Source organism: Fusarium pseudograminearum, chromosome 2 (genome assembly GCF_000303195.2).
Source record: "Fusarium pseudograminearum CS3096 chromosome 2, whole genome shotgun sequence".
NCBI lineage: Eukaryota > Fungi > Ascomycota > Sordariomycetes > Hypocreales > Nectriaceae > Fusarium > Fusarium pseudograminearum.
In genome coordinates, this window is record NC_031952.1 from 2,002,931 (window position 1) to 2,018,852 (window position 15,922).

Sequence of the window (15,922 nt, forward strand, 5' to 3'; positions counted from 1 at the left end):
TCATGAAACATGTCTAGTAGCAAACACAGCTCAGTAAAGACATAAAAAAAAAACTAATAATTCTCGATTTCAATAAAAATGCCTATGCTATGCATGTATCAAGTCCTTCTAACTACCTAGTATTAATTTCCATATTGAGAACTGCCGCACATTTCTTGATGGACGCTTACTTACCCTGTGGTGACGACATTTTTGTTTGGTTGGCAACCTGCCACCAACTACCGAGTAGGTACTCGCGTACGGATAGTGGGATATGGTTTCACATCCTGTAGCTTGAACACGTACATATATAGATAGCTTCGGCATCGACCTAATTCCAACAAACCTTTCAGGGGATTCGTCCAGTTCCCAAGTTCTATCACAAAAATGGCTCCTCTCGTCCCTCGGTTCCATCTCTTTGAGATTGATGATCAGACCTGGTACGTACCTACTTCAGGCCAGCCAAAGCTCCACCAGCTCTCGAGCTACGTTACCCAACTCATACCTGAGCTTCACCTCCAGAACTCTAGTCAATTGAGCTTGACAAGCAGCTTTATGATGCATTCCTAGATCTGGGATGCTAAAGACCGTGCCGTTCATTTCTTACTGATACCGCGTCCTAGGTTTCCTGCTTTTCTTCGCGCCCGCGTCCAAGATGGCCTCACTCGTGCTTGGCTCGTTAACTCGCCTCTTCAGGCTCAGTCTCCTGCAGGCCTCAGCGCCCAAATCCTGATCAAGGAGCTCAACACGTCTCTATCCAATTTCACCTTTATCGATTTCTGTGCCGGCGGCGGCGGGCCTACGCCCTCTATAGCGAAGACGGTGAACGCACACCTACGCTCCCACGGATCGGACCCTGCTCGCTTTATCCTCACGGATCTTCACCCCAATGTCGACGCCTGGGAGCAGGTCGCCCAGAAGAACCCACTTCTGACGTACGAACGTAACTCGGTCGATGCCGCAGCAGCTCCGAAACATCTTGTAAGAAGGGAGGACGGAACAAAGCCGTTCAGACTGTTCAACCTCGCCTTCCACCACTTTGATGACGACCTGGCTTCTGCGATCCTACGTGATAGCGTCGAGACAAGTGAGGGACTTGCTATCTTTGAGCTTCAAGACCGTTCTCTTGCTAGTGTGTTGATGATTACGTTGCTAGGCATTGGTGCGTTTCTCAGCGCGCCATTATTTGCGCTCAAGTGGCGATCGCCCGCAACGTTCATCTTCTCGTGCTTGATTCCAATCCTGCCCTTTGTTCTCGCATTTGATGGCTACATCTCTGCACTTCGAACACGGACACCAGAGGAGTTTGAGAGTCTCCTACGGTCTTGTGGTGCTGACACGAGCAAGTGGGAGGTCAAGAGCGGAAGTGATAGGTTCCTCTGGCCTTGCGGATATGTCAATTGGATCATCTGCAAACCCCGTAAAGCTTAGTAACGCGCTATAGATAATATACACATGCAACTTCTATTTTACCGGAGGAAAAACAGTTCATCGAAACCACCAGTTGACAGAGGCATTTAAATCTCCACTCTCTCCTCCACTCTTTACAGAATGCCAGTAATGGGTAGGAATGAACATAGCATCTCCAGGATTGAGCACGACCTCGTATGTCCCAGGTGGCACGGGACTATCGGGACCAGCTTCCCAAACGGCCTGGTGTAGCTTGTCTCGTTCCTCGCCCTGCATCATTTCGTCTGTCCTTATGCGGCTATTGCCTGATCTCTGCAATTCGGCCTGGATCTGTCTGAACAACCAGTCTCCTGCTCTTGGTGCCATGAGTCTGATGACTTTAGTGCCGGACAGCTGGCAGAACAAGTTAGGATTCGGGTCCCGATGCAAAGGTGTATAAGTAGGTGTTATGCCAAGCCATATGCTGGAGCCATATATATCCCCCTTTCCGGCATGCACGACTATTTCTGGAGTGGGAATGTCCTGCTGCAGGGCTTGAGGCAGTTCGGCGATCGAACATTGAGCAATATATAGAGATATTCCTTGCAACCCTTTCTTCCGAACAACATCGTTGAACTTTAATACCTTAATGAAGAGGTGGAGAGGGGCATGCAGTTGAAAAAAGTCCTGGCCATCTGTAGGACCTGCAAAGCACGAGTCCCAACTTCTTATAATGACCTTGTCCTGCGTTTGTTCTCTCTCAAGATAGTCTCGGAATAAGGCTAGGCTCTCTTTCTGTGCAGGAGTTGAAGCGTATATTTCGTATGGGACCATGGCATCGCGAAATTGATAAAAATATTCTGAAAGTGTTGTCGAGGCGTTTCTTAGATCTTTGGAGAACCATTTATCCGAGGCAGGCAGAAGAGGCGTCGGAGAGCCATGATCGTTTCCAAGCACGGCAGGCTTCTTGCTACCAAATGATTTCTCACGGAATATTTCGACAGTAGCGTGCTCTTTTGGTAAATGAGCCAGCTGGGGTAGTTTGTTTCCCTCAAACGAAACGTTTCCACTCATATAACGGCGTGAAGGAGCCGTTTTTGAGATATGCCAAACCCATTTTGAGTTGACAGAGAAGACTTTGGGCATGGTTTCTCTAATCGAGTTTAAAGAGTGTAATGAACAAAACAACGGATTCAACAGCCCATCTGAAGAATTAAATTCGTAGCCCTTTTTACTGTTCGGGAACTGATGATCGACATGATGTTCTGCATTCGACGTCTTATACGTACTTTATTGGGCGATCTATGGTTTCTATATTAAGGTTTAGAGATCGGAATGCGGCGAAATGTACTCCCGAACAAAATACTGACCGTATCGGGTTCCTGCTCAGGCTCTCTGTTGCACCAAAATGATTGAATCCTTGTGAAAACCGACATAAAACAAAAATAAACTTCACTCGGCTTTGTTTATTGCTTCACTTTATTCTATTCTAATCCAGGTGGACCGCTCACTTGCTTCAGGTCGTTCTTATCGCGTTGCGCTGATTTTCTATGCTGTTAATGATTTTGGTGCAATCACATACATCCACCTACCGATCTTAGCGCATTTGCGTGCCCTGTCCCGTCTTGTCCTGTGCTCGTGGCTCGCGATATCCAATCTGCGCCCCTCAAAATACTCACCACCATCACCCCGCCTCAAGGTAGCTTCACAGCTATCCCATCGACACCGCGAGCCTCAACCCCACGTTTAGAGCTCTCATAACAGCTTGGTTCCCATCGTCTACTTATTGCGATCCATTTGTCCCTCGCACCTGCAGTGCGCCCCATCAGCCTCGCCACTGGCGTCCGTTGCCCCTTCGACAACGGAACCGACAACCACCATAGCGACACCATGTCAACCTCTTCGGGCGTTCCCGAGTCCTGGATCTCGAGTTTCTGCTCCCTGCTTGGCCATGAGTACTTCGCCGAAGTCTCGGAGGAGTTTATCGAAGATGACTTCAACCTGACTGGTTTGCAAACCCAAGTTGCCATGTATAAAGAAGCGTTGGAGGTATGTTTATCTTGCCAACGCGCCGACATTTTGCGGCTTCGTTCGAGGATATAAATTTGCTAACGTCTTATTTTTGCCTTATAGATGATCTTGGACGTTGAGCCAGAGGATGATGAGGACGAGGAGGAAGAAGAAGAGGAAGAGGATGAAAACGAGTCCGACCCAGAACGCCTGACCAGGGCATCCAGCGAACGGAGGCACCACCGCATGGCCAGCGACTTGTCTGTCATCGAATCCTCAGCTGAAATGCTCTACGGCCTTATCCATCAGCGCTTTATTTGCTCTAGGGCGGGAATACAGCAAATGAGCGAGAAATATGAGCTTGGCCACTTTGGTTGCTGTCCCCGGACGAACTGTGACCAGGCCCGTACTCTACCTGTCGGTCTTTCTGATATCCCTGGCGAGGACACAGTCAAACTGTTCTGCCCATCTTGCTTAGATGTCTATGTCCCCCCTAATAGCCGCTTCCAAACTGTTGACGGTGCCTTCTTCGGCCGTACCTTTGGATCTCTTTTCCTCCTCACTTTCCCCGAATACGACTTGACCAAGCGTGGGATTGAGGTGCTTTCCAGCAGCGGTCCTCGCGTCAACGAAGGTGACGGCCTTATGAATGGCATGTATGCTAAGAACATTGGCCCTGGCTTAGGTCGCGAACGCATATACGAACCTCGAATCTACGGATTCCGTGTTTCTGAGAGAGCCAGGTCCGGCCCCAGAATGCAGTGGCTTCGTGAGCGGCCGACAGATATCAATGAGCTTGACGAAGCTCGCCTTTACGCAGAGCAGAACCCAGACTCAGAAGACGATGACGAGAGCGGTGGTCAAGTTGGCATGAATGGTAGAGTCATGGTTCGTCGACGCCCACCTGGAAACGCCCGCCTTCGCCAGCGACAAACCCAAAATGGTAGCCCCATGGCCATGTCCACAAACGGAGCTGAATCGGAGCTGTGATTTCACGCGACCAATCTCAAACATTTTGAGTTTACGACTCCAGCCATTGCTCATGTCGGGAGTGTTGGTATGGACGGCGAAAGCCTGCCACAATACATCCCGGTACTGAAATGATTAGGTTTTGGCGATACAGTTTAAGGGGAGCCCAGGAAACAAATGTAGACACACTTTGAGAGACTTATTAAGAGGAGCAGAACAAGGGCATGCCATGCGGGAGTGGAATGGTACCATTGGGTTTTGCAATTAATGCATAGACGGCGTTGAACGTTCGAGGTAGGCAATGGAAAATACACAATGACACATTAAATATCGCTCAACTTGCTCACTCTGTGGTGACTCTCGAAAGGCTTAACATATGATTTGAACAGTGTCATACTTTTAATCGTTCAACTTGTCATGTATTATTTTTCTTAGACTCTTAAGCATGACTTTTGTGGATAGAGGCATACATGCTGTTCCCTATGCTGTCCGTGTTCGCGCGGTACAATACAATTCACCAAACCTGGGCGATTGCATGCACACCCTGTGTACCCCATCTCACATAGTCGTGACTTGATAAAACAGTCAGACCGAAGATCCTCCTCTTCTCGCCATGAATTGATTCACTGGCCCAATTTATTGAGCAAAAGCACAACCAGCCAAGAAGATGAAGTAGTAAAAGCAAATAATAAAAAAAAAACGAAAAAAAACCAGCCTATCACCAAACACCCTGCCTTAAGAACCCATGCTAATCGTATACATCATGGCCCTTGTCTGCCGCTCGTTCTGTGCTGACAAAAAGAAAAGGGGGAGAAATGAAAGAAAGGAAAAGGGCTCGGCCATTGTAATGCTCAGGTTGTTCAACGACCTTCCTGCTTGCACCGAAAGAGAAACCCTGCAATATCAAACTGCATTGGCATAATGAATTGCACACTCCTAAAAGCCCCGAACGCCAGTTACCATTTCCGTTTCCATCATATTTATCGTGTACAGCGCGTGTATTCCAGGGGCTAAAACCGTTTAAGCAAAAAAGGAAAACCAGAAAAATCAAAGAAAATAGTCGGGCAGCATATGAGGCGGTGGCGGGAGACTGCCGTATTGAAGAGTGCCAATGCCCAGAAAGAGCAGTTGTCCTTCTGGCAAGACACCATCATGCCACATCTGCACAATGGATAAGACGTCCATCACCAATGCCCAACTCCGGTGCTGTTGAACTGCCTTTCATCCAGAAGAACAAGGGGTTATCTCAGTCATTGTCGGGCTTGGCTTCATCAGCACCGCCTGTTTCTTTCGCGTCTTCAGAAATAATAGCAGTTTCGCCGATGTCCTTGTCCTTCGCAGCGTGCTCAGCCCTTGGCGTGATCTCATCACTGGCCTCTGAGCCGCCCACCAAGGACCTTGGATGGAACCAGCCTCCACGTTCCCATTGACCAGATTCGTATAAGCAAGAGTTGCGGACCTCTTCGTCGGAAATTCCCGCAAGGAGAGTATTGAGACGTTTGAAGTCGATCGGCTTGAGAATCCATCCATCAAAACCGGCATCAATGTATTTCTGCTTTTCACGCTCAACGAGCGAGGCCGAAACTGCGAAGACGGGGATGCGATGGTTAGTGTTAGCTAAAGCTGAGTGACCGTGATAATCTGCAGATGCCTCCATTGATCTGATCATCTTTGTACTTGTAAGGCCATCGACGATAGGCATCTTGTCCAAGTTAGTGGCCATGTGTATTTAGTTCGGACTCAAGTAACTCACCTGCATGTCCATTAGAACAACGTCGAACTCCCTTGACCTTTCACGAAAAGCTGCGGCACAATCCTCTCCGTTTACAGTATGATGCACGCCATGGCCCACCCTCTCGAGACGCTTCCTCAGGATCTTCATGTTGATTGGATCGTCTTCAGCCACAAGAACTTGAAGATGCTGCTGCTCAGTCATCTGAGTCCCTGCGCTGGTAACACTTTCTGTACCAGCCTTGGCTACGGGGCGATCAATGGTCTTCATCTCAAAAAGAATACCGGATTGCTCACTGGGTTGCGGCTTTTGAGGCATATCAGTGTAGTCATCTGGCACCTTGACTGCTCGGATTGGGGTTTTTGAATCCGTGACTTCGGTGCTGCCGGGCTCGCTACGAGGCTTAGTCGAAACAGGACTTTGAGGCTGTTGATTGGATGGGCTGGCAGATCGACCACCAAGACTAACAGCTCCGCGAGACTCAGGGCGCATGGAAATTGGTCTTGAACCCCTCCCCCCCTGAATGGGAAACTCGGTGCCTTCTCGTTCATTTAGGGATAGCGGTGTTTGGATTGCATCGATAAGTCGATCGGCATCACTCTGATGACTGTTACGACTGCCGTGACTTGTATGACTGCCCATGCTACGTTGGCTTGCCCCACTACCCTTGAGCGACACATCACCAGCAGAAGCCATAGTACTAGCTCTGTCAACAAGCGTTATCTCTCCTTCTGGCGCAGCTCTTAAAGCATCTGGGGCGGTACTAGCAGTGCTAGTGCTGTTGAAGGATTGGTTTCCTCGCCCGTCTGGTGCATCCTTAAGGTGAGAACCGCTGCATTGATCTGATAAGAGGAACGGGAGTTGGACGACAAATCTCGAACCCTGACCAACTTCTGATTTCAAGCGAAGCTGCCCGTCCATGTTGCGAACGATACGCGCAACTACGGCAAGGCCAAGTCCCAGAGTACGCATCTCACGAGGCATATCATCTAATGAACTTGATGTAGGCGCGTCCTCTGAGCTGACCTGTTCGAGATCTCGGAATAGGGTGTCAAGCTGACCTGCACTCATGCCGATGCCAGAGTCTTCGATGACAAAGTCAACAACGGCCTGTTGATCTTTGATCTCGGACACAAAAACTTCCACCTTGACATGGCCCTTGTGCGTATGTGCAACGGCATTTGCTGTGACGTTGGAGAGTGCCTGACGGATCCGTCGTTCATCTCCGTGTACAAACTGAGGCAACCCGGGATGTTGGACGACGGTGTAATGGATTCCCTTTCGCTTCGCATCGTTCAGGAAGGGGCCGGTTGCCTCCCTGATACAGCTGGCAAGATCAAACACCTCGTCTTTGACCAAGTTCTGCCCTTCCTCAGTTTTGGTCAAATCCAGTAGGTCATTGATGACATAAATCAAAGACTTTGATGCGGAATGAGACCTGGCCAAGTTATCGCGAGTTTCCTGATCTAGACTTCCCTCGAGGGCAATCTCTAAATAATTGATGATGGCATTCAGAGGGGTTCGGACTTCATGCGCAGAGTTAGCAAGTAACAGCCGGGTTAGCTTGCTATTCTGCAAAGCCTTCTCCTTTTGTCTCCAAACTTCGATGAATTTACCGTAAACGAGACAAAGCACGGCCGCAGTCTCTACCTGCTCCTCGTTCCATTCTCTGCATTTACCAACAACAGTCTCATGCCACGTCTTGAAACTCTTCCTTGGCTCGAGATAGCCTGCAGTGCCCTCGCGAACAAACTTTTCATAGGGATTGCCAGCCCATTTGACTTCTTTAATTTGTCCCTTTCGAAAGAAGACAATGAAGTCGCTGCCGCCGACACTCAGTGGGACGTAGAGTAACCCAGCGACAAGTTGGAAGCCAGGTGGATATCGTAGATCGGGGAAGTCCTCGCTGACGTCCTGCGATGCAACAACAGATGTAAGTTGACGCATTCTGAGGTACTCCAACATAGCGAGTGCTTCTTGACTTTGTTCGACAGGCCCCATGAGTTTGGTCTCACCCTTGATCGATAGCAAACCAAAATCGGCATCGAACAACTTCAATAAGTCCTCTGATGACGCAATGATATACCCAGAGGGGTTCTTGTCCGTAGGTGCGGTGTTGATCAGCTTGCGAGCCTGCAGTCGCGAAGCATAAGATAATCTCTCGATATTTCTGGATGCAGTATCTCCCACCAGGCGACACATTTTGCGAATAGGGAAAGATACTCGCATCCCGTGATTTCCGTAGGAATGACAAGAAATGAGGCCCCATAGTTCGTTAAAAGCATTAATTGATATCGACATGGAGGATCTTACAGCCATGTTTTTCAGGTATTTGATATGAATAGGCGACATGGCTCGTAGATAGGAGTGGCTCATGTCCAGCGGAATGTCGAGGTCTTCTTTTGTTCGGCAAACAATTCTGGAGGTGTCTTGGTCGCGGTCGTAGAGTAATCGTACTTTGTTGAGCTTGTAGAGATCGCGAGCTTGTCGTGGAATGTCTGATGCTGGGAAATGGAGGCCTTTGTACAAATCCCTCGTCATGGATGTATCGACGAGTTCTGTCACAACTTTACCGTTGAATGAAGAGTCAAACTGGTAGATCATGACACGGTGGAACCCAGTCAATTCTTTGACTATGCCCACCAGGACCTTGAGAAAGGCCTCGAGGTTTGGGGCAGATGAAAGTTGTTCCTGGACTTGAGACATGATGTCAAAAACCTGCATGGCGCCTTGTTCACCTCGCCTTTTTCTTGCACTTCTCAGTATCCTCAAAGGCTTACTAAGAACCTCTGTGCTGTCTTCTATCTCCTCCAAAGTCGGATTCGACTGCAACGTGTCGTGGGGGGTATCTGGCGTCATTTCATCCGCAGGCCGCAGGGGGTATTCAACGTCGTCGTCCAGCTCGAACTCGCAAATTATTAAATCAGGGTGTGCCGGATTTATATGGATCGCGCACCAAAGCTTCGTGCTCTTGCATTTGGGGGGTCGAATCGATAAGCTGAAAACCTCGGGCCCATTGATAGCGGGATCTGCGTCTTCGTCACGAATGAAATCGATGTGGTCAAGAAGATTATCCTGTTGCTCTTCCGTTAGGATGTCGAGGAAATTCTTGAGTTGAAATAATTGTTTCGGTGTGTAGCCCAACATCCGAACAGAATTCTCGCTAACGTATCGGGCGACAAAGCAACCATCGTTCTCTTCGCGAAGAGCGACGAGAACACCGAAAGTTTGAACAGCACCAGGAGCGTGGATTGGCTCGTCCTCACAACGCTGAAGGACACCGTCACGACCAGTGATGACGGCGTGGCCATCATCTGTCACAACATGGGTGAACCGGGCAGTTACGTGTGAAACATCAGCACTGGAGTACCCGGCAGAAGAAGCATCGGGCTCAAGCCCTCCCGCTGAAACATTTGCCGAGGCATGTCCCATCACCCCCGATTCTTCTGTTTCTGTGTCTGCGTCTGTATCTGCTTCGTTGTCTGACATTGATATATCAAGTTCTAAAGGGGCCGTACTGCTTCCGTGGCGGTTTGCATCTAGCTGAATTCTCGACATGGGCCCGCTCATTGTATTTTTCCTTCGCATTAGAGCGTCGATACGCTCGCTGTGGGCTCGTGAATGGTAGTTTGCTGGGACTGTATCCGAACGTCTCAGATCTGGCCCTATGTCAGCTCGGGACGTACTTGGGACTTTGACAGGAATGCTCCGGCCATCACGCTGAGGCAAGGCATGAAAGTAATCGTTGTTGGTTATCTTACTGGAGCTAGGGTCGACGCTAACGACGGATCTTATAGGAAAAACTCGGTCTCCAGAAACATCTGAAGCTGCGGAGTGATAACCCAATTGCTTATCTGAACTAACACTCCAAGGCGAAAACGGTGTTTCCGAGTTGGAGACACTATTCTGCTCGCTGGGGGCAGCAGATGAGGCAGCTCGAGTCGTGCGGGTGGGTGTTGCGTTGTTGTTGTTGTTGTAGGTGTTTGTCTGAAGGCCTGGCAGAACATCCGGACCGCTGGGCCGAAAGGTTGATGAAGATGCCGTCGAGGACTGAGGTGGAGGAGGATAAGACTCAGAGGGTAGAGTGGTAGATGAGAGGTTGTGTTGCTTTTCTTCATTGTCTTTTTGTTCAGGTTGACTGATGTCCTGACCCTCTTTGTCGTGCGGCACATCCATGATGGCGTTATCTGGTCGCCCACCTGATAGTTGCGAGGCTGAGATTGGAAAGATGAGAGCCGAGAAGTCGATGAGGGTGGTGGAGATGGTACTCGAGTGGGAGGTGAGGACGATCCTGTCAAGTATTGTTGCGCATCCCCGTTATAGCCTGTGATACCAGTGAAGGGTGCCGGCAAAAGATCTCACGAGATCAAAGGATTGAAGATAACCAGTCAGAACTAGGGAACACAGTAAAAAAGGATCGGCTATCGTGGTTCTCGTGGTTGTCGTAGTTATGATAGTCGTGGTCGTTGACGAGGGCTTGGCTTTGACAAGAGTAGCGACGTGGGCACAATGCAATAGCAGAACCGTAAGTGAGGTCGATTAAAGAGAAAAGTAAGGGCCCAGATGCAGGAGTGACGAGGCTCCAATGCAGGATCAACAGGGGGCCGAACTCGGCAGAGACCAAACCACAGGTAGTGAAAAACAGAAGTTATCACAATTCGAACGAACAGCGATGGATGGCGAAAAGGTTGCGAAGACGAATACCCAATGCGGAAAGAGTGACGAATAATCTTGGCCAGGCGACTTGATCTGCTATTGATGCGTAATGGCGCTCTACGTTCGAGAGAAGTCAAGGAAGAGTCGAAACGAGGCGAGATAGGGCAGAGCACGGCGACAGATAATTTACTGTACCAACCGGTAGCAGCTTTTGGCTGAGGGGGACAGGATGTTGAACTCTAGGTAGGGGGAGTAAGGTGTTGTAGGTTGGTTGTGTGGAGGTGGCAAATGTACAGTGTGGCCCTACAGTACAGCAGCAGGTACATATGACGGATTTCAGGTGCTCGCCCAGGGAACCCCAACTGGATCCCACCTAATCCTTGTTCTTCCTACTAAGGTATCCTATGTACTTCACTGAACTGGGCAGCTGGGCTGGGCAACCTGCGCCTGTAGTTAGAGGGAGGCAAGAGTGGCCCGGGACTACAAGGGCAGGAGTGGAGGACAAGAGAGGGTCAAGGTGGAAATGGACAGGAGCCTGAAGGCAAGGACTTCCCTACCAATGGCTCATCTGTCGCCTTGTTAGCTCTGTCGATCCCTCCCATATTCTCTCCCCTCAATGAGCAGAAGACCGGATTACGCTGCCAAGCCCGCTCAAAATCCCATCCTCATCCCTTGAAATCCCATCTCACTCTATTGTGTACTCTATGTTGCAGTACCTAATGTGTGCCCCTCCCCGGTCGCCGGTCTCTTTGCCCTGGAGTGTTGGGTGTGTTCTGCCCACTCCATATCGAACGAGCTGACGGCCTTGGGTTCAGTGTATTCTGTAGAAATAGTTGTTGGACCGAAAACGTCTCAACTTTTCTTCTATTGTCTCCCGAGTGCCTGTGCCATAATGAGCTTGTGTTCCGGCATTGTGGATTGTTCCGTGTCGGAAAGGAAGGGGTCTCGTGGTGAAGTCTTGGTGGTTTCTATGACCCCACGACCCTGACCCGAGACTCAGTCAACACACGAAAGAGCCATCCACGAGTTTGAGCTCGTCACAACCAGTGTACGACAATCAATCAGTCTTTTGGCGACTGTTAGGACCGTCTATGAACAGAGTTGCTGATTCAGCCTGGCCTGACAAATAGTCCTTTCGCTCGACCTGAGCCGCACCGTAATCCTGTTTGTTCTAATAATAATTATAGTACAATCCTGGCGGACACACGAAGCGAGATCGACAAATCGTGCAAAGAGGACAAAAAAACTTGCCTTTTGACGGGACAAACGCACAGCTCACCTAATGAGACCTGTGCCTCATGGATCGAGGCCCATAATTAATGGGCTAATCTAACATGAGAAATGCTCCATAACCTAGTGCGCGGGTTTCACACTACGAAGGTTGAGCGACACTACTGTATCCTAACACCTAACTCTCACTGCTTCATCTAGCTGCCTTATGATGCAGACAATTCTCAATCTAGGCGTGGATCGAAGCCTTTGGTCCGACAGCTTCGATCTGGCCTGCTGACGTCTGCACCCTTCAATAGTGCGCGCACCAGCTCGTGGCTTGGAACAGAAACAATGGTCTTTTTCAATTGCGATACATAGATAGTATCCCACCTGGTGGCAGTCTCGAAAACTGCAATTACCGATAGGCCAGACCGCTTGACAACGTTACGAATCGGCGATCATGATGCCAAGTCCCCCCACTTGGCTTGTAGAGTCCCTTTGAGCTTCCAGGGCCAGCCAACCAGCAAGTTCACAAGTGACTTTTTAGCTTGAAGAACCTGGCCCCAAGAAGCAGTTGGACCCCTCTTATCTTACTGCTAGCAGGTGGGTAGCACAACAATCCGCATATGATCTCTAAGCAGGGAACTGTGGTGAAGGAAATCGATGATCACCTTGCTGCCTCTGACCCGCATTGACCAGCTCTTTACTTTTGTCGACCGCACGGGCTGGGACTGGGGAGCGGGGATTATTTTGTCCTCCATGGGACTAGGTTCAGGGCACCTCGCTGACCCCTACCCGTCCCTGGTGGATCAACGTGTCGTGCGGTGTCATGAGGTGAGAGAGGCAAAGTCCCTGAGCCACTTGTTGATCGCGCTGTCGAGACCATTCTGTTACACTGACAATGGAGTATGTGCTTTGAGTTGTACTATACGTATTGTTCCGGTGTTGTGCTGCGTGCAGATGCGATGACTGCCAAGTTGAGTGCATGCGCACAAGTGTACCGCATGGAAACATGGCGGGGCATATACCATGCAATATTCAAAGCTCACAGGCATGATGGATGAGGCTCGGTACAGTATGTACCTATGTACCAACACTGTAGGTGCGCCACATATGGCAGTGACATCATTCGAGTCCGGCGGTTTCGCTCCGGCTTTGGAGCAATGAATGGATGTTCTTGGCAAATCATGGTTTTGGAACGAACGATTTGGGATCATGACGATCATGTCCTCCCAAGATGCAGATCTCGGTTCACCAGCCACATGTGGCGAATAACATAGGTCATGGCATGTCCTGTCCAGTGCAGTACGTACAGCACAGTACAGAGTCCGTTACAGGTTCCAGTCGTTGCCCCATGGTTTGGTGGACAAAGACAAATTTATAGAGGATGACTTATCAGCCATTATTCCCTGTTCCTCGGAGGTGTTTTATTGTTGCAAAAAATCCACTCTCGGAGGGAAGGAGATTTTACCAAGTCTGTCCATCGTAACATAACATCCCTCCAAGTTGCTGGAAGAGCGGGTTTAGAAGAAAATTCTCTTTTTGCATGTGGATCACAGCGATGGCTGTTCCCTGGTAACCTGGTCTTGCAGTACAGTATTACCACTTGACTACCTGAAATTTCTGTCGATTATACATAGTAAACCATAGATCAATAAGCGTGGGACTGTCAGTGTTTTAGGCCAGTTCCTGGCGGGATGCCCATGGGAAAGACACCAAGCACAATACCCACGGTCAGATTCATCCGGAGGTGCTCCGAAGCAGCCCGAGCATCCGACGACATTCTTAATTGCAGTATCAAAATGGGTCTCGTTTTGTTTACATGCGAATTAAATGTATTCACATACGTACAATGATATGATGAAACTAGGACTGGTACATACATAATTAAGCTTGCTAGGGATGGCTTCACTTACATCAGATCCAAAGAAATCACCAACCACCCTTGCAAATTCAGGAACACGAAGTCTAGCTTGTCCCTTTAATATGGCGTAGTGTAAACCCCATCCTCGTCGCCAAGACAGTGCGGAAATATGTGAGGCGTTATACCGATAGACTTTTCACATTCTTGAAAATAATAGCAACATTGTTATTCCCGATATATTGCCCATAGCCAACTCCACAAAGTGCGGTGTCTATCTAAGTAAAATGCACATCTATCTGACCGAATCTGTAAAGTTTAAATACATTATGTTACGTGAAGCATTGTTAGCAGACGCTCACACGTTGGAGTGCTAGTCGTCCGTGTTTATTGGTTCAACTTGACTTACACCATTTAGCTCGAGGTTGTCTGGATCATGCATGCTATTATAAACTGACATCACCAGTTTGTAAAGAACTCCCTGTTGTTGTCCGTGTCGGTACAAGGGCATTGCACACCAAAACCATGACACTTCAATACACATCTGGGTGGGAATCAGTTTCTGAAAAGCACAATTGTTTCATGTCGAGTCATAGACAGCATAATGCTGAACTGTCCTCGTTCAGCAACTAGGGTATTGTTCTTTCACCGGGAATCAAGACAAAAATAATGCAGGTATTCGAGACATCGATAGCGTCGTATGATCTTATGAGTCAGTTGAAACAACAAGTCCAATCGAGGTTGAGAATATATCCCTATCACCAGCAACCTCTTACTGACAAAAGCGACATGCACTTTGCTTGAAACTAAAGAACCCTAGAGACCAGCTGGCTGGCACACTGTCACCATCTGCCAAGCAAGGCCAACCCTGCTTAGGCGGCTCGGGAGAGCAACATACGATCTCAACTACATAGCAACGAGCTGACAAACCTGAGCCATGGATATCCTAGCTGGAAAGAAGCCTTAATAGAAGCACCCGGACGCCTTGAACTTTCGGGTGGACCAAGATTTACCTCGCAATTGCATAGTTCCAGATCTGCGTGGGTATAGGAATTATGATATATGACACGGCTCCTCCTATCTTGCTGATGCCCAATGAGCCTCAGGGCTGACGAAAGCGGCAGATGGAAATCTAGAACAAACACAGTCTACTAGTACTGGACCCTATAAACATAGCTGCTCCTAGTCATCTATGTCGTGCAGGGTCTAGTTGTCTTGTGTCGCATGCGATGCTTACTGGCTAGCTATACTATCCCCAACTCGATTGGCCGATCTACGACGATTGGAACAAGTCCTCTTATCGAGAATATGCTTGTCGATCGCTAATGCGTGATCCAACTCAACATGCTACAAAGCGGTGTGATTGTTCATTAAAGGTAGATGTAGAGACACTCCATGCTAATGGTAGCCGGGCCTCAGTCCGGGCATGTCCGCCAAAACAAAACTGGTGAGTTGTCTAGCATTCATCTGGAAGGGAGTCCCTGTTCGCGGTGTTACGTCGAGCTATGAGAAGTAAGGAATGAAAAGTAAAACAGCGAGAAGAAGCAAAGAGTACAAATCTATATCCGTATTCCCAGCTGCTGGCGAGCGTGCCCTCCGTGTCCAAGACATGGACAACTCATCTACTTAGCATGTACATAGCAATGAGTGCATTCTACTCTTTCATGTTTTCACATTGCGCCCTAGTGCAGTTTGAGTTCTATATCCTATTGCTGCACGTAACTGACTAGTAAAGACGAGGTCTTAAGCAAATTCATTACTAAGTGAGGATCAGTAACCAGCCATATTGTGTTCATCAATGACTCGGGCGAACTTGGTACTAAGCTATTATCCTGACCTGGAAACCGTCGATCTGGTCCCTATGCACTTAGCGGGTAAGCAAGGATATGTGGTGGCAAAAGTGAACTGGTCTTGGAATTGGTGAGTTTGTTTGCTCGATCGTGCTTTATCAGCTCTAGGAAAAAAGAGACAGTACAGCATGGTTTTAGAAACGGCAAAAGATGCAAAAGATATAAAGAGAAACTCCGGTACAGGGAATCGAACCCTGGGCTCCGCGGTGCTGATCTCTCAGGTTATGAGAGCGCGAAATGTTAGCCACTACACCATACCGGATG

General features: G+C 48.8%; 4 protein-coding genes across 4 annotated transcripts, besides 1 other annotated feature; 2 read left to right on the forward strand and 2 right to left on the reverse strand.

Moving 5' to 3' along the window:
• Window positions 1–366: 366 nt before the first annotated feature.
• Window positions 367–1,410, forward strand: FPSE_07887 (uncharacterized protein; the record flags this gene model as incomplete). Its single annotated transcript, XM_009261005.1, has 2 exons — window positions 367–419; window positions 603–1,410. The coding sequence occupies 2 exons, from the start codon at window positions 367–369 to the stop codon at window positions 1,408–1,410; spliced, it is 861 nt and encodes a 286-aa protein (XP_009259280.1).
• A 57-nt stretch (window positions 1,411–1,467) lies between these two features.
• FPSE_07888 (uncharacterized protein) lies at window positions 1,468–2,514 on the reverse strand (the record flags this gene model as incomplete). Its single annotated transcript, XM_009261006.1, has 1 exon — window positions 1,468–2,514. One exon carries the CDS (start codon window positions 2,512–2,514, stop codon window positions 1,468–1,470), a length of 1,047 nt encoding a protein of 348 aa, XP_009259281.1.
• Window positions 2,515–3,258: 744 nt separating this feature from the next.
• On the forward strand, window positions 3,259–4,368 carry FPSE_07889 (uncharacterized protein; the record flags this gene model as incomplete). The annotated part of the gene is made up of 2 exons (XM_009261007.1): window positions 3,259–3,417; window positions 3,502–4,368. 2 exons carry the CDS (start codon window positions 3,259–3,261, stop codon window positions 4,366–4,368), a joined length of 1,026 nt encoding a protein of 341 aa, XP_009259282.1.
• Window positions 3,523–3,563: a repeat region.
• Window positions 4,369–5,593: 1,225 nt separating the features above from the next.
• On the reverse strand, window positions 5,594–10,255 carry FPSE_07890 (uncharacterized protein; the record flags this gene model as incomplete). The annotated part of the gene is made up of 2 exons (XM_009261008.1): window positions 5,594–6,049; window positions 6,101–10,255. 2 exons carry the CDS (start codon window positions 10,253–10,255, stop codon window positions 5,594–5,596), a joined length of 4,611 nt encoding a protein of 1,536 aa, XP_009259283.1.
• Window positions 10,256–15,922: the final 5,667 nt, after the last annotated feature.